Source organism: Maniola hyperantus, chromosome 26 (genome assembly GCF_902806685.2).
Source record: "Maniola hyperantus chromosome 26, iAphHyp1.2, whole genome shotgun sequence".
Lineage (NCBI taxonomy): Eukaryota > Metazoa > Arthropoda > Insecta > Lepidoptera > Nymphalidae > Maniola > Maniola hyperantus.
This window is the reverse complement of record NC_048561.1, coordinates 5,142,025-5,166,716: the sequence shown is the minus strand read 5'-3', so window position 1 is coordinate 5,166,716 and position 24,692 is coordinate 5,142,025. Positions and strand designations below refer to the sequence as shown.

At 36.5% G+C, this 24,692-nt stretch overlaps 1 protein-coding gene across 2 annotated transcripts in view; it reads left to right on the top strand.

Moving 5' to 3' along the window:
* The window catches only part of LOC117994476 (zinc finger protein 728-like), a 32,237-nt gene extending 14,781 nt beyond the window's left edge, over positions 1–17,456 (top strand). The window contains exons 5-6 of one of the 2 annotated variants that reach the window (XM_034982401.2): positions 620–2,371; positions 6,687–8,316. In XM_034982401.2, the coding sequence (XP_034838292.1) occupies positions 620–2,371; positions 6,687–7,903 (2,969 nt within the window). In that variant the 3' untranslated portion in view covers positions 7,904–8,316. Of the gene's footprint in view, positions 1–619; positions 2,372–6,686; positions 8,317–15,429 lie in introns of those variants that run through there. The other variant, XM_069507752.1, reaches the window with a different exon arrangement.
* Positions 17,457–24,692: the final 7,236 nt, after the last annotated feature.

Sequence of the window (24,692 nt, the reverse complement as noted above, 5' to 3'; positions counted from 1 at the left end):
AAAGTCGTAGAATGTTCTGAATGTAGAGGAAAGTTTACTTCGGTATATGAGATGCAGAGGCATAAAATCGACGCGCACAGTTCAGGACATAAATGCACGTATTGCCACAAACTGTTCACGAGAAACTCGTTCATGGTCAATCACATACGACGGACACATTTGAAAGAGAAGAATGTCCAGTGCGCTGTTTGCCAGGAAAAGTTTTTCGACGCCCAACGCCTGAAAGTGCACATGGTCAAACATTATGGAGAACGGAACTTCCATTGCGATGTGTGTGGAAAAAAGTTTTTATGGAAGAAAAATTTGAAGGGCCACATGACGTCACATGTCAAAAACAACCATTATCCGACATAAAGTTTCAAACATACAGAGCTAGTGATGTACGCAAAGCACATCTTTTCTTTATATATCGCGACTTTAAAACTTTTATAGCGTGATAGAACTGCGTGCAGCGACATCTAGTGATACTGAAATTACTGAGTTATGATGCAATGGTTGTCATCAGAGGTTTAATTGTTTGATGAGATGAAATCTACTAATATAAATAAGAATTACGCTTGCAAGATGCTATGTAACTTTTCCAAAAGAGGATTCTGAAGCGAGAAAAATTTCTTTACAGATGAAGGCCCGTACGAGCACTGCACATCTGTGCGGAGACGGAAAAATTTGCAAACTCTGTTCAACAACACCACGATATTGCCTTTCAAATGGCGCGGAAAGTACCAGTGCTTTTATTGCGGCTTGACGTACTCCGAATACCCTGAGTTTAGGAAACATACGAAATCCCACGGCCTGTGCAGCACGAGCGATAACTCTTTAAAACTCATCAAGGGAAACCATATAGAATTAAAAATCGACATATCGGAAATCGAGTGCGAAGTCTGTTACGAACCGTTCCCAAATTTCAACGAAATAATCGACCATTTGACAGGCAAGCACGGTTTAGAATACGATAAAACTGTAGACACACCATTCCAAGAATACAGGCTGGCTGACAATAGATGCCATTTATGCGAGCAACAGTTCACGTATTTCGGGAATCTAATAACACACACTAATATTGCACATCCGAAAAACAACTTAATTTGCGATAATTGTGGGTTAAAGTTTAACAAGAAGAGAGACTTGGCTTTTCATTTAAGAAATTACCATAGAGATGGAGGATATCGTTGCGAAGAGTGCTCAGAGGTCTTCCCTACTAGTTTGCTTTTGACTGGACATAAGAATAATTTCCATTTTCGAAGATGCAAGCTATGCGATGCACGTTTTCCATCTTACACACTATTACAGAAGCATAAAGAACGCGACCATCCAGACGACGGGAGTCAAAGTCTCTGCCACTATTGTTCTAAACAATGCAAAAGTACAGCCAGCTTGAAACAACATTTGAGGAACTGCAAGACGAAAAATTTTAAAGTGACCATTCCAGCGTTCCCGGAAGAAACCGTGCAGCCGAAGAAGAAAAGAGACATAATGCAAATTAGAAAGAACATCCAATGCATTTTGAATATGTCGACGGCGATACCGTTCAGGTTTTTTTCGAGATTCTCCTGTTTCCATTGCTCGAAAAACTTCGTCGAATTTGACGATCTGAAATCACACGTCGTGACCGAACATCCCGTTTGCGATTTGAAAGATAAAAGCATGAAGAAATGCAAAGGCGAACGGATAACAGTCAAAATTGATATTTCTGCGTTGTCCTGCAAATTGTGTTACGAGCGTTTGGATAATTTGGATGATTTAATAGATCATTTGATTACCAAACACAACGCGTCATACGACAAATCTATAACGGAGTGTTTCGATGCGTTCAAGATAATCAAAGACAACATACCTTGTAACATTTGCTCTAACGTTTTCCGATATTTCAGCAGTCTTTTACGGCATATAAACTCTGAACACAGCAACAATAATAAGATTTGCGATTATTGTGGGCGTAGTTTTAAAAACGTTGCCAATTTGAATGTACATATTACTTACGCTCATACGGGAGCTTGCGAATGCGAAGTATGCGGTGTGAAATATAAAAACCAGTGGTGTTTAGGGCGGCACAAGGCAAAAAGTCACAACGCTAAGGATTTCCAATGCAGTAAATGCGACGAGCGTTTCCAATCACAATATCATAAACAAAAACACATGATCAAAGCGCACGAAATTGGACACAAGTGTACGTATTGTGGGAAAATGTTCACCAGAAACTCTTTCATGAAAGATCATATAAGACGGACTCATTTGAAGGAAAAAAATGTTCCATGCTCGGTTTGCAATGAGAAGTTCTTTGACAATTATCTGTTGAGGCTGCACATGGTTAAGCATAAGGGTGAGAGGAATTTTAGCTGTGAAGTTTGTGGGAAAGCTTTCCTGAGACGGAGTAACTTGAATTCGCATAAGGAGATGCATAAGAAGTATGGACATGTTTGAATATTCATGATCATGATCAACCCATCGCCGGCTCACTGCAGAGCACGGGTCTCCTCGCAGAGTGAGAAGGGTTTGGCCATAGTCTACCACGCTGGCCAAGTGCGGATTGGTACGCTCCACACACCTTTGAGAACATTATGGAAAACTCTCAGGTATGCAGGTTTCCTCACGATGTTTTCCTTCATCGTTGAAGCAAGTGATATTTAATTAACATAACTCCGAAAAGTTAGAGGTGCGTGCCCCGGATCAAACCCCCGACCTCCGATTAGAAGGCGGACGTTCTAACCACTAGGCTATCACAGCTTCCCACAAATGCTACACAGCTTCACATGTTTGAATATTACTCATTTAATAATTACATTGACATCATATTTACCTAAGTTAGAGCAACGGTAAAAAAAAATTTAGGTACATAGTCGATTTGATCGTGGTTATAGTCGGGGGGATGCCCCGCACACCCGCATGTCACCCGCGCTCGCCCGCACCGGGTTAGCGCGGGGATTGTGCGGATGTACATACATACTATGATCTATGGCCTGATACTGAAACTATCTGAACGAACTGAAGGCGATAATACTTAAAAACGTATTAAATCCTTAAATTAGTTAGTCAAATAAAAAAAAAAAAATAAGAAACCGATTCTGGCTCAAAGCCAAAAAGCTGGCTATTTAAGAATCCTTTAAATAATAAGATATAAGTCTCGGAAATTGCTATTGCGCTTGAATTATGTCTCATTAACATCGAAATGACGTCATTTTGACCTCAACCGAAATAAAAATATTGTATCATCTCGATACTTCAGTCTAGCCTCGGCCACGCGCATTAGCAATTTTCGGGACTCATTCTTGTAATTATTGCCGACAAGCATTTAAATATTGTATTGTTTAAACTATTACATATTTATAATTTGTTTATTGACTGATAGATTTTATTTTTATGGTATAATTTTTTATACTTTTTATATCGAAAACTGTTTTATCTTATCGAGTAAGTTTGTAAATAAGCAACACCGCACAAGCAGGCATCATATAATGTATTATTATTATTACTATTATAACTAGCTGATGCCCGCGACTTCCCCGGGATGCAAGCTATCGCTGTACCAAATTTCGTCAAAATCGGTTGAACGAACAGACAGACTTTCGCATTTATCATATTAGTATGGATACGACGGTATAGAACCCTTCGTGTGCGAGTTCGCCGCGACCGGATTTTTAAACTTGCCAGTTAATTATATTTGTCCATACTCGTGACTATAAATAATTAATTATTAATTAGTAATTATTGAAAAATGTAATCATTTTAAGCATTAAGATATAAATAAACAACATATTATTTAAGAACTACTTTATGTTTCATTTACACAAATTGTCCAGTACTAGATATACTTTTAGAGAGAGAGAGAGAGAGAGCCAGCGCGTGCCAGACCTTATATCAATCAATATATACTTATAATAAAACTGTAACAGGTCAAATTCTGTACATTGAAGATATTTTGAATTTTTTTTTCGAGGGCACTCTATAATCGATACTGAACCCAAAACTGTAATTTTTTTCATTTTTGTCTGTCTGTCTGTCTGTCTGTATCACGGCCGCGCATCACGCTGAAACTACTGAATGGATTCCAATGAAACTTGGTACGATTTGAGGTCATACTATGAGGAAGAATATAGGATACTTTTTATCCCGAAATTCAGCATGGTTCCCGTAGGAGAGGGGATGAAAATTAAAATGTATACTGAGTTGTAATTCATTAACGCGTAGTCCGATTTCATTCATTCTTTTTTTGTTAGAAAGGGGATATTTTAAAGATTGTTCCGTAAATATTTCAAGGTCATCGGTTTTTAACCGACTGTCAAAAAGGAGGTGGTTCTTTTTTCTACATCGATTTTTTCGAGGTTTCTGGACCGATTTGCAATTTTTTTTTTAAATCAACAAAAAAGTTTTCGTAGTTCACATAAAAAATTCTGGATTCAACTCCTTAATCCTGATGCTGCAGGGTTACTGCCCGCCTGAGTTATCAAGATTCAGCAAGTGTTCATAGTGAATTCATATTGTAGGTACCAAGCAACGACTTTATTCTCAGACTTCAAGTCCCAACTCCTCAACCCTGATGATGTAGGGTACAGCACTCCTAAACTATAATGTTTCAGTAACTGCGGATGATGCAAAATTAATTTAGGTACTTACCAAGCATAGGCTACATGATTGAACTTCGGATCCTAACTCCTCAATCCTGATGCTGCAAAGTACTAGTCCTAAATCGTGGGGATTTTAGAATTTCTGATAGTGAATTGAATTTTAGGTATCAAGCAACGGCTTCACGATGACACTCCCAGTCCGAAATACTCCACCCGAGCGAAGCCGGGGCGGGTCAGCTATATTTTATAAAAGCTAAAAGTTTTCTCTGCATATTGTCCTCAACACTGGGAGGAATGTTTGTTTGGATCATGGTGGCTTTGGGGGATAACAGGTAATAAACGTGTAAAAAATCTTACGTCAAAGTATAAAGCCATATTTTTTTATATTTTCTTCGGAGTAGTAGATATTAGAAATCACGTCATGCATTGCCAGACACTTAAGTGTCGTGGGAACCCCCGCCAGACACCTTTAAACGTTAATAATTTATTAAACCTTAAAGATGTCTGGCAGGGGGTTTTTGCCACCTTACTAAGTGTCTAGCAATGCATGACGTGATTTCTAATACTCTTCTGAAGAAAGAATTAAAAAAAAAGATTTTTTATACCTTTATTACCTGTTATCTCCCAAAGCCACTATGATTTAAACAAACTTCCGAACAAACGTTCCTCCCAGTGTTGGGGCACGCAGAGAAACTTTCAGCTTTTATAAAATAAGGAAGGTCGGGGAAGCGCTGGCTCTTAGGCCATTAACCAATACTGACTACTGAGCAAACTTAGCACACTAAAGCCTGCTTCTTAACTCTAAAAATCGACAGTTGTACGATTTTATAATAGTATGCTGTATACTAGATAGTAACATATTATATATATATAGATTCTATAATTGCACGCTTGGTACGTACTTATAACAATCAGTTCGCTGAGTTTGACTTATTTTACCTATCAAACAATAAATTAAAAAAGGAATTAAGGAACTATCATCGTAAAAAAAAGTAGCTAACATCTAAATATGCATGATCTACCGAGAGAAAGAACTGGCAAGAAAAAACTCGGCGGTGTCTATTCACAATTATTGAAAAATAGATACAACTATGGTATTACCATAACATATCCAACCCACATCGGGTATAAGCATAAACTATTACAAAGGAATACCAGTTGAATAACAAATTACACATTAAACAACATACATAGTATAACAAAAGAAATATAAAATCAACAATATTCGTACCTGTAGGTATGTCACAGCTTCTTCTTAAAAATAGGAAAATTAATGATTTCTACCGTCAAAGCAGAGCCATTTATAGGCTGGGATTAACTCCCACCCTCTGTATAAAAATATAGTGATACCATGTAAAGATTAAATTCAATAGAGTCAATAGAGTTTAAACTCTACTAAATTTATATACTTTAAATACCACATTATACTCTATTTAAATCTACAATTACTTTATTTCTAAAATATAATAAAATCTTTATTATGTTTTGCCATGTAAGTACCATAGATTTGCCATTTCAATCACACACTCCCACTTACACGCACACACACACACACTGTTGTAATTTAATTATTGTATATACCTACATTTATTCTAAATCTGTTCTGTTAAAATAATTTTAATTATAATTTTAAGTAATCTCTTTTGGCCTTCTGTTATACCTAGATTTAAATTTAAATAATAATTATGTATTTACGCTGTTGATTACTTTCAAATAAACAAAATATAAAAAAACATTAATATTAAAAAATACTCCTTTAGGGAATCATTTATATTATCTGTACTAATAGTTACAATCAATCTTAATAAAGATTCCGACGAATTGAGAACCTCCTCCTTTTTTTGAAGTCGGTTAAAAATAAGGTTTATTTAAATGTTTTATCAATACCCAATTTTAATAATGCCTATTGTAATAATGTTATTCGAACTTATCCTAAAGGCAATAACAATATAGAAGAATTTACTGGTGGATGATTTAGAAGAAAAAGAAAACCATTTAAAATATATCTCAGCACACATCAAAAAGGAGCACTAAAAGTCTTAAACCATAATACTAACCAATATGACATTTTGAAGCAGAAAAATCAAATGAAACTGATTTAGTAAAAGCCAAATTTGTTTGCAGGTGCGAAATTGTGCACAATGGAGGACAAATGTAAGAAAACAGAGATGGTGCGTAAACTGTTAGCGAAACGACGAAACGTCGAGTACGTTTTGGAGTACAGTAACGCTACACCCTTCATGTGGTACAAGGGGAAGTATAGGTGCTTCTATTGCGCAGAACCTATGAAAGACCCTGTCACTCTGAGGGAGCATACGGCCGTGATGCACCAAACTTCTAATTTGGAGCTAGTAGTTTTTGACAGAACGAAAAACAATAGGAACAGAGACGCGGCAGTCAAAATTGACGTGACAGATATATGCTGTAAACTTTGCCCGCAAGCTGTAAACAGTTTAGAACAACTAATCAACCATTTGATAATAGCTCATGACGCTGAATACGATGTGAGCGTTCCGAACTGTCTACTTCCCTTTAAACTCAATAAGGACCAACCCTCGTGTCCCATTTGCAATATCGATTTCGTTTTCTTCGAGTATCTTCTCCGGCATGCGAACAAACACCATTTGGCTCATGATTACATTTGTGATGTGTGTGGCACAAGCTTTCAAGGCGAGAATCATTTGAAAATGCACAACAGGTACTACCATAGAGAAGGGGGATATACTTGCGAACATTGTGGTATTAGTTTGGCTACGTTATCCAAAAAAACGCTACACGAAAAGAATGTGCACTTGATGAATTTGTCGACTTGTCCTCATTGTCCGGAAACTTTTAAAAGCCCGTATTTCAAAAAGCTTCACTTGGCGAACGTGCATGGCGTCGAGGAGTTGAAAATAAAATGCCCGTATTGCCCCAAAGTTTATCCCCAAGAAAGTATAATGTCCCGTCATATGAGAAGGGTGCATTTGAGAGAGAAAAATGTGGAGTGCCAAGTTTGTGGGGACAAATTCTTCGGCCCGTACGACGTGAAACTACACATGCTAAAACATAATGGGGATAAAAAATTCGTTTGCTCTGTTTGTGGAAAAAAATTCTCGAAGAAAAGCAATTTGAATTCGCACACTTTGACTCATACGGGACAGAAGAAGTACATTTGCACCATTTGTGGGAAGGAGTTCGCTCATAGGCCAAATCTGAGGATACATTTCAGATCGTGTCATCCTCAATATGTTACTGAGCAAGGCATTAGTGTTCTTGATGATATAGATGATGGGGAGCTGGTAGAAATTACTAGATTAGAATTGGACAGGGAACTTGAACCGGTAGAGGAAACTGTTTAAAAACTTGTAGAATTTGGCAAAGAAAATGTGTTATAAACTGTGGGAGACTGAGCACAAAATAAACTAGTTTGAGGCAAGCAAAGGTGATATACTTGTAGCAAATTCTTACAAAGGAATTAATAATCTAAGAATTTGGGATAAAAATGTCTTGCACTATGCCTTTCAGACACTACCTTGTGTTCACCTAATGGACAAGGATTTCAGTAATGCAATGTTTTATTTAATATAATAAAGTAAATGTAAAGAAATATAATATTTGAAGATTAATATGAATAAAATCAATGACTTGAAAATTTAGACACATTCGTTTGTTATTATCATATGGAACAATTATTATGATATTATTATCTTAGCACCATGTAAATAATAATTTTTCTAATTTATATTGACTAAATATAGTATTTTAAACTGTACTTCTAATTTTTTATTTCTATTCTTTATCAATTTACCTCTGATGCTCGTATATATAAAACACATCTCGCTTATTTACAGGATAAAACCTTAAACAAATCCATCGCGTAGTTATCCACTTTACATTCTGAAATCTAAAAAATGTTTGATCAAAAAAGGTAAACCTTGGAATAATCTCTTTCCAGGAATAACAATCAAGAAAGAATACCAAGAGTCGATCTTGCATCGCCTTGCAACCGTTCGTAGAAATGTTATGATGCTGCTGCATTATGGAAACGTCGTACCTTTTAACTGGAGCACGCGGGGTTTCAGATGCTTCTATTGCGGGAAAGAATTGAGAGACTGCGATTTGCTTAAAGAACACACGGTTATAAACCATAAGGTGGTAGATTTAGAGACGTTTATCCCGCAACGTATCATATCAAAAGATGTGCCAGTAAAAATGGATGTCACACATTTAGGCTGTAGAATCTGTGATGTACCCCTAACGACCATCGAAGATCTAATAGCACATATAGTGGGTATACACGAGGAAGAATACGATAATTCTGTTGGCGTATGCGCTATGCCGTTCGTTCTGAACAAGGACTTGCTCCAGTGTGTTTTGTGTGAAGAAAATTATGATAACTTCACCTCAATGATGGGGCATATGCACAAAAAGCACATGGAACACATGTACATTTGCCAAGTATGTGGCCAGAGTTACATAGACCAAGCGAGGTTGAAACGCCACATAAGCAACATTCATGTCGGGCATCGCTGCAAATTCTGCGCGAAAATTTTCGAATCGTTCAATCAATTAGAGAAACACAAGGAAAGGATACATAGGATACAAAAATCAATTGAATGCGAGTTGTGTAGTACTTCTTTTATGAATCAGTATCAACTGAAAGTCCATATGGGTAAAGTTCACAACGTTGAGAAGTATAGACTCAAGTGCGAACATTGTCCTAAAATTTGTACGACGAAAGGGGCGATGATGTTGCATGTGCAATCTTTGCATTGCGACGCGAGATTCGAGTGTGATATGTGCGATTACAAGGCAGGAATCAAATGGATGATAAAATTGCACAAGCGTAAACATTTTGGGGAGAAGAATTACGTGTGTAGTATATGCGATAGAAGGTTTGGGAGGTCTAGTAACTTAAGGGCGCATATGAAAGTGCATACTGGGAACTTTGGACGGGTTTGTCGTTGGTGCAGACACGGATTCACAGATTTGGACAGTTTGAATAAACATGAAAAGGAGTTGCACTATTATGAACAGTATAGTTAAATATTTGGTAGCCTTAAGCCATGACCAAGATTGGAAACATAGTAGCTGGCAGGAAATATTATATTTACATCGCCCTTTAGAAAAAGATAGCGCTTGAGAGTTTTTTCTGTCGTTGAGACCGACAAAACGTCACATAGGTATGAGCGACAGAGACAACGCTCTGCGAAGCCGAAATCTCATTCTAGGTCGATGTACAATATTTCTTGCCGGCTACTTGTAAAGCTGTTTACGCATTTCTGTATAGTACGCGGCCGAAAGTCGGCCTTTAGAATGACATTTCCTCTTTGTAGAGCATTGTCTCTGTCACTCATACCTATATGACGTTTTGTCGGTCTCAACGACAGAGACAACGCTCTACAAATCTGCTATCTCCTTCTAAAGGACGATGAACAGTACTTTCGGCCGCGTACTGTCCTTTGGTGTATCACAAAGCAACCTAAAACGACGATTGTCGCACAGTAATGTGTTAGCAACTTAAGTAACCTCAGTTAGTGTGCTCCCCAGCGCTTTCCACACAAACGTAGTTTTGTTTCTCATTTGAATATCAACCAATCAAACCCAATGATGTAGTCACGTTCTAAAAACAAATATCTGGGTCTGTTGTTTTCCAAGTTTCCGTAAAAATGTGTACTTTTAAAGATACATGGGCACAAAGATTTGCATGTAATGCGTACAAAATGAGTTCTCATGTGCCATTTTAACTTTGTGTCAAGTGTAAAGTCAAAATACGATTTTAGCCCTTGTTGTAAAGATGAACCGTAGGTACTTTTGACATGACAGCTGTTGACATATACAGTTAAAATGGCGCGTGAAAACTCATAGGTATTGTATGGATTATACTAATAAATAAATAAATAAAATAAAATCATTTTATTTCAGGTCAGGGACCCATATAAAAACATGTTGATAATTAAAAATTAAAATGTGTATAAACAAAATTTAGTTAAAATCATTTTAAAAAAATGAAGTCATTTTGCGTTTTTTTTTTAAATAAAATCATTTTAAATCTACTAATCTTTGAGCTGGTGTAATTTTGAAACTACAGTCCGTTCACAGTTATTTTACCTCTTGAGTTATATTTGGCACCATTGCAAATCACACAATAATAAACCCTAACCTCTAAGGAATAAAGCAAACAAAGCAATCGTGCCAACATGACGTCAGGGGAAAAGTTATAGTGGACAGTATACATCTCGACTCTAGTATCATAAGGTCGGATGTGGATTTTTGCTACTTTTCAGGAGAGCCAAAACAAAAATGCTAGGGAAATCGGGTCATAATTTCTAAACTACTAGAGATACAATTTCAGTTGTTTTTGTAATATGTAACACTTAACTGTACCTATCATTAACCATTACTAGAAATACTTTATCATTAATAAATAAAATATAAACTCACAATTTCTTCAAAATGGACGATATGCGACTTTATGCTGGTAATATTCGTAACTGTACTAAAAAATTGTGTGCATAAGTTGTAAACCGACTTTATGGCTGCAATTTTTACTATTACAAATTTGAAATAAAAGTCGGATCTATTACTTAATATTTCATAATACGTCTTAACTGATTATACATAAGTAATATTCGGACAAAAGATCACAGTAGTTATCTCACAAAAATCATTTAGGAGTTTTGTGAGATAGCAACAATGTACCTATCTGATTTTTCTGAAACTGATTAGTTAGATCTGAAACATAATAATTGCATTCGCCCGATAGTCTGACCATTGCATCCGTGTAAACCTTGTGACTTCTGAATGAATGAAAATAAAATTTACAAATTCACAAATAAAGCCCATTAATTAAAAACAACGGCCAAAAATTGAAAAAAAAATTACAAAGTAATTAGAAACCTACAGTGGGCCAAACATTTTTTGTGGAATTGCATACATGACGGTTACATCAATATAGAAATCTAAAACATGCCAACATAGCCTGATTTTCCTTATAATGATTAGGTACGTAAAGTAAGAATGGAGGTCAGCAGGTACCTACTGCAAAAGTTGGTTATATTTTACAGTGGATAATGGTTTCTCATTATGTCGTATATTGGGCGAAAGCGGGGAAGAATTTTAAGTTTATATGTACCTATAACATACTAATGAAATACAAAAAAGTCTTCTTTAAAGTAGTTTTTATAAAATAATAACACCCAGCATTATTGCGGGTGTTTATTTATTTAATTAATTTTTTTTTATATATATAACAAACGGTCCTGATATATCACCTTTGTAAAGGGATGTGGTCTTTAAAAATATGTTGTAGTGCCAAATCAAACTTATCAAAAAGTTTTGTTTCCTTCGCATGTTCTTGTAAACTGTGACCAATCTCTTAGTTTAGTAATCTGCATTGTTTTCAGCTGTTCCCTTTTTTTCTATTTGTGCATGGATTACATCTTACTCCACGTAGGTACATGTTGCATTTTAGCATAAAGCTTGTGATTTATCACTTTTTAGTGTGGTAATCCTTATAGTAATCATAAGTAAGCCATAACGATTATCATGCTCCGATTATGACGAACACAATTATCAGACCACAAAGTCAATTCTTCAACAATTTCGAGAATACTTTGTTTCTTCTCTAGTAGATTAATGAAATAAGACAAGATACTGTTTTATTCCTTCCGCTGCAGCTGATGTTTTCAGACCACATTAAAGTAGCAACACTGCTGGTAGCATCATGAATCGTTTTTAAGGTGCAGAAACTACGCAGGTATAAGGATTTACTGTTAGTCGAATCCGGCATTGCCACTTTTGTAATAAAAAAAATACTTTCTGCTTTCTTGAAAATTCCATTGCTTCTGTTTCGACTGTTCTTTTTAACAGATACTTTTTTAAACTGTTTCTTTCGTGTTTAGTTAAGTTTTTTTTATTTTTTTACTTTCACTTTTATTAGTTGTTTAATTAATAAATTAATTTATACTACATTTATATTTAAATTAACATAATCTAAAGCTTCCTATAATTAGGTATGTTTCGTTAGAATCACTATCATCACATATTGTAGGTGACTTATAATTTCTGCTCTCGATTAATATCAAATTCGGTCGATTATAAGACGGGTAAAGAAGAAAAAATTGATTAGGTACTCTAATTTTTTAAGGCTACCTTAAAAACTAGGGCAATAAATTTTTGAACTGATGATTTGAACTATGATTCATAAAAAACACCATAAATGCACGGTTTTTTGCTTAGTGGGGTATTATTATAATATAGTTTTAGATTTCCATGGTGTGATTTTCGTGGTCCTAAAAGATTTTCTAGTCTACATTTTCATAATGTCTTCAGCTTTATTCTGGCTCTTTACTTTTTTCCCGAAGTTTATTCCAAAATTTTGGTGAAATAGGATGGATCTCTTACCTATTAATCACATCAACCTTAATGTAGTCACAAACAAAAAGCTTTATTTCAACTTACTTCCATGAATTTTATTGCAAAATTATTTATATTACAAGGCAAAAAGTCTTAAATGATTCACAGTCCAAATATTAATACAAAAAATTCGAAGCATAACATCTGTTGTGATTTTACCTAACAAAATTATTACATATTTTAGAAGCAGAAGTGCGTAACTGCAGTACCAGCTAGTATTACAAATAAACTAATTTCGTAGCATAATGGTCGAGCTCAAAATACATCTATCATTTTTCTCCATTGCTTTGGTGCATACATACGCAAGTCAAAAAATATAATTATGGTTCTCCAAATTTTTAGAATGTGTTCAGATACGACATTATGCACGTATTTATCTTTGCAACGAAAAGAGATAGAAATACTGGTGTCAGCTTGGCAGAAAGAGCCCGAAATGCTCATTACCTTCATGTAAAAAAGTGAGTTTGGTTGGAAGTACACATCCGACCTTATGATACTAGAGTCGAGACATGTTTTTACGGAAATCTGACAAACCCTCACAGATATGTCCAGATTTGCAACTAGCGTGGCCCCCTCAGTCCCTCTCGCTCAAGCAGATTTTCTTACTTGTGAAATGTCATTCCTTCTACACTTCACGTTGTTTGTCAAATACTCACGTACAAATACATTTTGACAAACAAAAAAAAGTGGCCACGGTGATAAGGACAAAACTTAATCATTTTGTCGCGTTCTAACAAGAGCTTAAATGCATTTAGCTATCTCGCTCTAACAGTAAGTCTCACAATAGGGCTACTTCTAACAGTCCTTATTCTGAGCAAACCCTAGTACCTATTTGTTTTTAGAACATGCACCTACAAAATTTCATTGAGTTTGATTGGTTGATATTCAAATATGCTTCTGGCCCATAATAGATGATTGAATTTGAAAATCCAAATGAATGAATAATAAATGAATTATTGAATTTAAAAAGTTGCTTTGTGTGATTTATAATTATTTTTTGATGATTTTTAATGACCAAATGAAATAAGTAAATTCTCTCATAAATGGATTGATTGAACAATACTACAAAGAATGGAAAACGTTGTTTTTGATCTCAGTTTTCATTAGTATTATTACTTACCTAGTCTTAATTTATTTAATTATTTTGAATTTTATTTTAATGAATTTTAAGACCTTTTGTGGTTAATTCACAACTTATATAGTACGCAACTAACTAAATTGACAGATCTAAATCTAGTGCTATCCTTTTCTGCAGAAAGCATTATGAAAGGGATAGCAATATATTTAGACCTGTCAATTTAGTTTAGACTTGTATACTTACATCAGAATTAGCCATGAAATGGCAATGTTGATTATATGCTGTATTCACTTAAATGAATAATTAGTATGAAGTGAAATAATATAAATAAATAATTGATTTAAAGTTATCACCTTTTATTATTTTATCAAAACCAATTTCTATGTTCTCAAAGATATTATACTACTACATAGTTTTAAAACTATAGTTAGAACAGAAACTCATGAAATGAAATTGCAAAGTGAGCAACACTGTACTCTGTGAAAATCCTATATACATAGTACTCTGTGGTGAATATTAATAATTCAGGTGGTTTGATACATCCGGCCGCGAAAATTCAAATTTTAGTTAGTTTTTCGAAAATAGTTGACTTATCATACATCGAAGGCTTATGGTAATGAGTTGTGCAAATCTGGAAAAATTCAGAAAATTATCTTTTATGAACAAATATGAAGTAAATGAGTATTTTTGACCAAAGTTTTATAGAAAAACATGTAGATGCATAAATGTTATGCGCGCAAAACTCATTACCATAAGCCTTCGATGTATGATTAGTCTACTCTTTTCGAAAAAATAACTAAAATTTGAATTTTCGCGGCTGGATGTACCAAACCACCTTCACCACAGAGTACTATGTACATAGGATATTCACAGAGTTACAGTGTTGCTAACTTCGGAATTTCATTTCTGTATTTTTCAGGAGATTCTGGTCTACCTATATTAACCTCTAAATAAGAATCATTACTGAATAACTAGTTTGTTAATCATGAACCCATCGCCGGCTCACTACTGAGCATTAATCTCCTCTCAGAATGAGAAAGGTTTGGCCATAGTTCACTACGCTGGCCAAGTACGAATTGGCAGACTTCACATACCTTTGAGAACATTATGGAGAATTATCAGGCATGCAGATTTCCTCACGATGTTTTCCTTCACGTTAAAGCAAAATTTATTGCTTAAAACGCACATAACTCCGAAATGTTAGAGGCGCGTGTGCGGGATCGAATCTCCGACACCCATTACGAGACTGACGTCTTAACCACTAGGTTATCACGGCTTATTGAATTACTGCACAAATATTTGCAGGAATGCATGAAAAAGACGCTAGCTGGCTACCTCTAGTCACAAATTTCTAGGAGACATTCAAATGCAAGCGTTTTCTACTTGCAGGGGAAGCTAGAGGTGGCCAGAGAGCTGTCAAACAAGTAGAATCCGATGACGGGCTGGAGCTGGCTGCGATGGTTTCAAAACCTGTCCTCACCCCGAAGGACAAGAGGAAAATTATGAGGAACAACGTTCTTCAAGTGCTCCTCAAGTCCACAGTCATGCCGTTTCGATGGTTGAAGAGTTCCTACAGGTGTTTTTACTGTTACGAGATTTTCCAAGAATCCTCCGACTTGAAAAACCATCAACACGTTCATATCGGTGACGAAGTTAAGCAACAAGCGATGAACAACTACTGGGACCCCGTAGTTTATGTGGATATCTCCAATTTAACATGTAAACTATGCCCTGAAGTTATCACAGATTTGTACGAGTTGATAGACCACTTGATAGCTCAACATGGAGTTGTCTATAACAAAGATGTTGGCATCTGCATGGTTGCGTTTAAGCTGGACAACTTCACGGTGTACTGTTTAGCATGCGGTGCTAGTTTCTATACTTTCGGACCCTTATTACATCACACGAATAAAGACCATAAAGGGACTTCAGCAATTTTATGCGATGTCTGCGGACAACATTTCAAAGATGCGAACCTATTGCGGTTGCATGTGAAAACTGTTCACGAAAACAGCGGGTTGCTCTGCCCAGAATGTGGGGAACGATTCGAAACGCGGTCCAAGTTGAAAACGCATCAGAAGAACCAGCATGATATCGACAAGAAATATAAATGTTTAGTGTGCTCTCAAACTTTCCAAAGCCATTACAAAAGGTCCAGACATATGGCAACGGAACATAAGAATCGTCAGGAGATTAAATGCTTGCACTGCCCCAAAACTTTTGTCTTCCGAAGCATGATGATGACTCATTTAAGGGACACGCATTTGAAGGTCCGGAACCACATTTGCGGGGTCTGCGGTTGGAAGGCGTTCAACAGCAACCGTCTGAAGAACCACATGTTTAAGCACAGTGGGGAGAAGAACTTCAAATGCGAAGCGTGTGACAAAGCGTTTACCACTAAGAAGATTATGCGAGCGCATTTTGCGAGGATGCATAAGGCGGTGCAGCAGTCTATGATCACTTATGAACATACTTATGTGCAACACTAGCTGACTTGAAGCATTGACTTAGTAGAATTTTCAAAAATCCTGTAATAAGTACCTACATATATTTTCTTTTGTAACCGTAAACCCAAATATCAATTTTAATGGAAACAACTTGAAAAATGACGGACTTTCATACTAACTCTTGGCAGTAGAATTTTCAAAAATCGTGAAGTAAATACGTATTTTTAGGGTTCCGTACCTCAAAAGAAAAAACGGAACCCTTATAGGATCACTTTGTTGTCTGTCTGTCTGTCTGTCTGTCTGTCAAGAAACCTACAGGGTACTTCCCGTTGACCTAGAATCATGAAATTTGGCAGGTATGTAGGTCTTATAGCTGGCATTAGGGGAAAAATCTGAAAACCGTGAATTTGTGGTTACATTACACAAAAAAAAAATTGTGGTCATAAACTAATAATTTGTATTTTCAATTTTCGAAGTAAGATAAGTATATCAAGTGGGGTATCATATGAAAGGTCTTCACTTGTACATTCTGAAACAGATTTTTATTTATTTTTATTCATCATAGTTTTTGAATTATCGTGCAAAATGTCGAAAAAATACGACTGTTGTACGGAACCCTCGCTGTGCGAACCTGACTCGCACTTGGCCGGTTTTTTTGTTCTTAACCTCATGGGTTTTTTGCGCTTTAAGTTATTTTTAAAGCATGGGAATTAATATTAAATACTATTTAGATTCAGGTAGGTAACTATTGAAATATTTAAGAATTCATATATTTAAACTTTGCAATTGTTTATCATAACATTTCATTTTAAAGTTAATAATGTTTAAGTGAATTTTTCTATTTTATTATATTTATTTTAACAAAAGACATTATTTGAAATTTATGGACATCTCGTAAAACAAATAGCAATAGGTATTTTTTAAATGATATTAATTATTGTTTTATCTCAATGACATTAAACCAATTTTATGTATTCAAGTGTATTATTTAATACCTAGAGAAAAATTGCATTTAACGAACCTTTCTTTATTAATAAAGGCTTAGAAAAGCCGTCAAACCATGGCGCACCGCTATTTCTCTCTCTAAAGATCAATGTACAGTAGTTGTACGCGGCCGAAAGTAATGTACATCGACCTTTAGAAGGAGATTTGTAGAGCACTGTCTCTATCGTTGAGACCGAAAAAACGTCATATAGGTATGAGTGACAGACACAACGCTCTACAAAGCTGAAATGTCATTCTAAAGGCCGATGTACTGTACAGTGTACAATATTTCCTGCTGGATACTGTAATGACTTAAAACTACGACACTTGGGTCACATTTGTAGAGTGCTATCTCGTCTACTCACGTGCGTTTTGTATCTTCTGTCTTTATCGTCGAACACTACGCTATGTATAATCTGGACGTGACATGTTTTATCTTTCTCGTATGTCCAAAATGATAGCGGAAACTCGCATGTTATCGCACTTGTAGTTGCCGCCTTTTGGAACGGAATTCACGTGATCTGTTGCGGGGAAGCCATCTTGAGCCGATTGTATAAATACGGGTGGTTGGTGGTTTTTAAGCTAGTCTCGTCCCGACTCGAGACTCGAGCGACTATTAAATTCTTTTTGTGTTTAGGTCGCCATTTAAAATAGAATAAATAAAAATAAAAATATTTTTTATTCAAATAAACTTTTACAAGTACTTTCGAATAGTCGGATGCATCTACCACTGGTTCGGAATGCCTTTCCTACCGAGAATAACCAGCAAGAAACTCGGCGGTTGCTCTTTTCAAATATTTGATATAGGTACAAGGATTTTTGATTGAGTGGTTGCAACAGCAATTATTGTGCCCTAATCAAGTTAATATTGCAGTTAGGTTATTATAGAAAAGGTAAAACTCTCGATAAGCCTCTACGCGTTGTGATTGGTATGTTTATATACATTTAGAAATCCACTTAGAAAAGTAGAAGTTATACAAACGAATACACATACAAACGAGGATTCCAAACTTTGTTTTATACTATTAAGAGATTACGAAGCTAAGAAGAGGTTTTGGTTGCAGGCAGGATACTCAACAGACAGCCAATCAGGGAACTGCCCAGCAAAAATAAAATGGCGACCATAACCAAAAAGAAAGAACTAGAGGATCAGAACAAAAGAAACTTAGACATTATGCGGAAGAATATCATTGCAGTCGTACAAAAGTCCACAATAATGCCCTTTAGATGGTTGAGCAGTTGCTTCAGATGCTTTTACTGCTACGAAATGTTTGAGGAGCCCCAAGACTTGAAATCACACCAAGAAACTCATAGCTTAGAAGACTTAGAGAAGAATATGAAGAACTACTGCGAACCGCTTCTTCACGTGGACGTAACAGATATCAGTTGCAAACTATGCTATGCTAATATGGACGATGTATTCCAACTGGTGGACCATTTGATAGTTCTGCACGAAATCCCTTTTGATCGAGAAATTGGCATTAGTTTGGTTCCAATGAAACTGGATGACGGACCCAAATGTTTTTTCTGTGCGAACGTCTTAAAAACATTCGCATTGTTACTGGGACATATGAATAAGTTCCATAAGAACTATTTCAAATCTGTGTGTACTAAATGCGGTAGACAGTTTAAGGGGTATGAAGATTTTTGCCATCACGCTAAAAACCAAGTTTTAGATGAATATCAAGAACAGTGTTCTCTATGTGGTTTGTTCTTGAGTTACGGAGTTTTGAGAGCACATATGAAAGAAGAACATGGGCGAAGATACAAATGCTTGAGTTGCTTTGAATTCTTCACAACCCATTACAAACGTTCTACTCATATGGCTGATGTACATAACAGGAGAGATAAATTTAAATGCTCTTATTGTAACAAAACGTTTATTTTCAAAAGTATTATGCGAAGGCATGTGAGAGAGAATCATTTGAAGGAAAAGAACGCGGTCTGTGAAGTTTGTGGTTGGAAGACATTCGGGAAGTATGAGTTGTTGAACCATATGGCTAGGCATACTAATGTTAGGTTGATCAAGTGTTCCGCTTGCGATAAATCGTTCAAAACTGTTAGATACATGAAGAAACATTATGCTAAAAACCATGAACAGTAAAAAGAGTGTCTACCCACGCAAATAAATTAATATAACGCTCTGTTACGTAATCCTATACAAATGATAGAGACAAAAATCTCAATGGGCGTTAGCCATTTTGAGTGACCAACCAATCTCAAGCATGTTTTCAAAAACATTCAAAACTCAATTAGAAAACATACTTTTCGTTTGTTATTTGGTCGGTGTATCAAAATGGTTAACGCAATGGTTGTAATAAAACTTTTTAAGGAAAAGAACGCGGTCTGTGAAGTATGTGGTTGGAAGACATTCGGGAAATATGAGTTGTTGAACCATATGGCTAGGCATACTAATGTTAGGCTGATCAAGTGTTCCGCTTGCGATAAGTCGTTCAAAACTGTCAGATACATGAAGAAACATGCTAAAAACCATGAACAGTAAAAAGAGGATCTACTATCCACGGAAAGAATTTAGTATAACACTCTCTGTTACGTGTACAATTTTTGGTCTGGTAGTTACCACCGTACCGGCAAAGCCGTGCCGCCAAGCGATTTAGCGCTCCTGTAAGATGCCGTGTAGAAACCAAAGAGGCATGGGTTTATTAAAAATTGCCGTATCTCTTCCAGGTTAGCCCGCTTCCATCTTAAACTTTTTTTTTTAATAGATATAGCGATCAAACGAGCAGGCGGGTCACCTGATGTTAAGTGATTACCGCCGCCCATGAACATTTGCAGCACCAGAGGAGCCGCCGATGCGTTGCCGGCCTTTTAGGAATTTATTGGTCCGCCCCTTGAATAACCCCATGTTATAATCTAGTGGGAACACCGCCGATGGGAGTTAACTGCATCGTTACTTACCACCAGGTGAGATTGCAGTCAAGGGCTAACTTGTATGTGAATTAAAAAAATACAAATGATAGAGACTAATATCTCAGTGGGCGTTAACCATTGTGAATCACCAATCACAAAAGAAAAGTATGTTTTCGAGTTGAATTTTGAATGTTTTTGAAAACATGTTTGTTATTTGGTTGGTCACTCAAAATGGTTAACGCCCGCTGAGATTTTTCTCTCTGTTATTTGTATGGGTATTCGTAACAAAGAGAGTGATATACTAACTTCTTTCCCCGGATAGAGTATAGTGACAGCTGACGATGAGAAATGGCGGCTTTAAAGCACTTAACTCGTGTACGTGTTTAAGTATAAGAATGAACGTATTTGTTACTTTCGTCCTACTAGCTGATGCCCACGACTTCGTACGCGTGGATTTAGGTTTTCAAAAATTCCGTGGGAACTCTTTCATTTTCCGGGATAAAAAGTAGCCTATGTCACTCGCCAGGTCTTAGATTATACCCAAGCAAAAAAATCACGTCAATCCGTTGCTCCGTTGCGACGTGATTGAAGGACAAACAAATAAACCAACAAACAAACACACTTTCGCATTTATAATAAGGGTACCTACTGATTCATATCATTTTTTTATTGTGATTAACTAATTACCTACGTATGCTGATTTCTGCTTTGCAGGTTCAATAATAAGTTTTTTTTATAAAAATATGTTTCAGAATAATTGTATTGATGCCATTTCTATTCGCTGCACAATTCGATTCTACATTTTAAACTGTTATACTTACTGAATAATATAATATAATACACAATAGGTCTTATATGATTATTATTTATTATATATTAAAAATGTAACTATTCATATTTGTTTTTATTAGAATACCTACCTAGGCACTACTTATATGGCTAAAAACCACAAACTGAAATAATTTCCTTGGATAGGCAATACAAGTTTTTTTCTGTTTTTTATTCGATTCTTTTTTTTTGGGTCGAGATAGCAATCCGCAATAGCAATACACTCGCACCGGATTAGCGTAGGGGCTGTGCGGGTGTGTTCCCACCCGATTGCCATCTCGACCTGTCGCGTACTATACCTACTATGTCTTTGGCTATTATAGAATGAATCTAACACTGCGATCTTGTCAATGCCATCAATATTCCCTCGATATATCGCGTGATAATATTGGTAGTGCAATAGGCCTCATAGAGATAAATATAGGGTGTAGCCAGAACGCTGGCAAAAACCAAGATAGGTGATAGTATTGATGATTACTAATATGATACAACAAAAAAAAAACGCGAAAAAAATATAAAAAATATCCTATATTTTGTAAAAGTTCACGATATATGGCTAATAAAACATCTGTCTGATTGGTAGCGTTCTGGTTGCACTCTATATCAATAGTTACTCGCTGACTACACACTAAACTAGTCCGCAAATGCTTGTCCTTGAAGCGGAGCGGGAGTTTTGTGCTATACTATTGGTTGCTATTTGCACAGCTCCGCTCCGCTCCTCTCTTCCCCGCACCATTGGACAGGCAGCCTTGGGCAACGTTTCTTTCATTGTCGTGTAAATAACAAATACATATTTCTTTTAGTTACAGATGCACAGATCGAGATAACAATGGACCGTCACAGAAAATCCGAGATATCAAAACTTCTGACGACCATCATAGAATGTTCTACCATCATGCCATTTAGGTGGTGCGCCAATAAATTCATGTGCTTCTACTGCGGGTGCCCTTTCGTGGACAGTTCTAAACTAAAACAGCATACTGTCGAAGAGCACAGCGATGCAAAGTTAAAGAATGTGCTTAGAAATAACAGATGCAATAGAGTCAAACTGGACATTTCGAATATATCTTGTAAATTGTGTCCCAAACCCGTTTCTACTTTAGAAGAGTTTCTGGAACATATATCACACGCTCACGACGTTGATGTTAACACAAAGGATATAGCAGATACATTGTTTTCCTTCAAATTGAACGATGAAGCTATGAAATGTCTAGACTGCGGGCAGAGCTTTCGATTTTTCGGACCGCTTTTGACACATTTCCACAGATTTCATACTAAAGCCAAAACGTTTCTCTGCGACATATGCGGTCAAGGGTTCTTGGCGAAAGTAAATTTGTACACGCATGTACGAACTGTACATCCCACTTACAATTTCACATGGGATTCTAATAACATGAGCAAGCAATCCAAAGCTGAAATACGTTCCAAATCTATTAACGCAAAATGTCCGATATGCCCTGAAAGTTTTCGGAGTAAATATTTGAGGAAACAGCATCTAGCGTTGGTGCATGATGTTAAAACTGCACAGTTCAAATGCGAAGAATGCCCGAAAATTTTTATGGTGAAAAGTCGTTTAGTAGATCATAAACTACGTACGCATTTGAAAGAGAAGTCGTTAGCGTGTGAAATTTGTGGTTTTAAAGTGTTTAGTAAGGATTTGTTGAAGCGTCATATGGTTAAGCATGATGACTCCAGGCCGTTTCAGTGTGATTTTTGTATGAAATCCTTTCAAAGGAAGAAGACTTTGGACATTCATAGACGGATCCATACGAATGACAGGCGGTATGTTTGTAAAGAGTGTGGTAAAGCGTTTGTGCAGTGTACCAGCTTAAAATTGCATATGCGGGTACATCACAATGTGGGTAACACTTAGGGCTCGTTCCAGCGCAGTATTCTCCGGCGTTGGTGTGTTAAAAAAATGGTGTAGCGCTCTCTCTGTTACGTAATCCCATAAAAATGATAGAGACAAAAATCTCAGTGGGCGTAAACCATTTGGATTCGCCAACCAATCACAAATATGTTACGCCTACTCGTTTGCTCGCTATTCATATTTTTTAAAGAACTTCACACATGGCGCAGAGGCAATCTAGGAATTTGATCCTAAATTACCTCCTTAATTGTTATGTAATTATAGGCAAGCAGGGGCAACTTCCTAGATTATCCCTGTGGCAGGGGGCAGTAGTGCTAGATTTTTGTATGAAGTACTTTCAAAGGAAGAAAACCTTGGACATTCATAGACGGATCCATACGAATGACAGGCGGTATGTTTGTAAAGAGTGTGGTAAAGCGTTCGTTCAGTGTACCAGTTTGAAATTGCATATGCGTGTACATCACAATGTGGGTAATACTTAGGGCTCATTCCAATGCGCTGTTCTTCGACTTATACTCCATCCGCGGAAAAAAGTTGGTATAGCGCTCTCTCTGTTACGAAACTCCATACAAGTGATAGAGACAAAAGTCTTAGTGAGCATTACATTTTGAGTCGCCTGACGTCCTCCGTCCGCAACCTGTCGCGGAAAATACTTAGCTGTCACTGGGTTGGTTGGAAGGCAAATGAAATTTCACTATTTTTAGGGTTCCGTATATCCAGAGAAAAAAGGAACACTTATAGAAGCACTTCTTTGTCTGTTGTGTCTGTTAAGACAAGGGGAAAATAACTTATAGATTAATTTGCGTTGACCTAGAAGCATGAAATTTAGTGAGTAGCAATGGCTTAATTAAAGCAGAAGTACAGTCATCATCATCATCATGATCAACCCATCGCCGGCTCACTACAGAGCACGGGTCTCCTCTCAGAGTGAGAAGGGTTTTGGCCATAGTCTACCACGCTGGCCATGTGCGGATTGGCAGACTTCACACACCTTTGTGTACATTATGGAGAACTCTCAGGTATGCAGGTTTCCTCACGATGTTTTCCTTCACCGTTAGAGCAAGTGATATTTTAATTACTTAAAAAACGCACATAACTCCGAAAAGTTATAGGTGCGTGCCCGGGATCGAACCCCCGACCTCCGATTGGAAGGCGGACGTCCTAACCACTAGGCTACCACAGCTTCAGCAGCACAGAAGTACAGTACGCGCCCGAAAGTAATGTACATCGACTTTTGGAGATAGCCGATTTGTAGAGCATTGTCTCTGTCGTTGAGACCGACAAAACGTCATATAGGTATGAGTGACAGAGACAACGCTCTACAAAGCCGAAATGTCATTCTAAAGGCCGATGCACATTACCTTCTGCCGCGTACTGTAAAGGGAAAAATCGGAAACCGTGAATTTGTGGTTAGATTACAAAACAAAATTAAAATGTGTTATTTCTTGTATGGTACGGAACCCTTCATATGTGAGTCCGACTCGCACTTGACCGGTTTTTTTTTCCAATTTGATATAATTAGTACGTATGACTGAAGAAAGCACATCGCAACAGTATTTTATTTATTTGTTAAGTTTTAAGTACTCAGCTGTTTTAATTTTTAAAATAAATAATCTCATTTTATTTCGATAAGTACCGAGTGGTTTTATTTA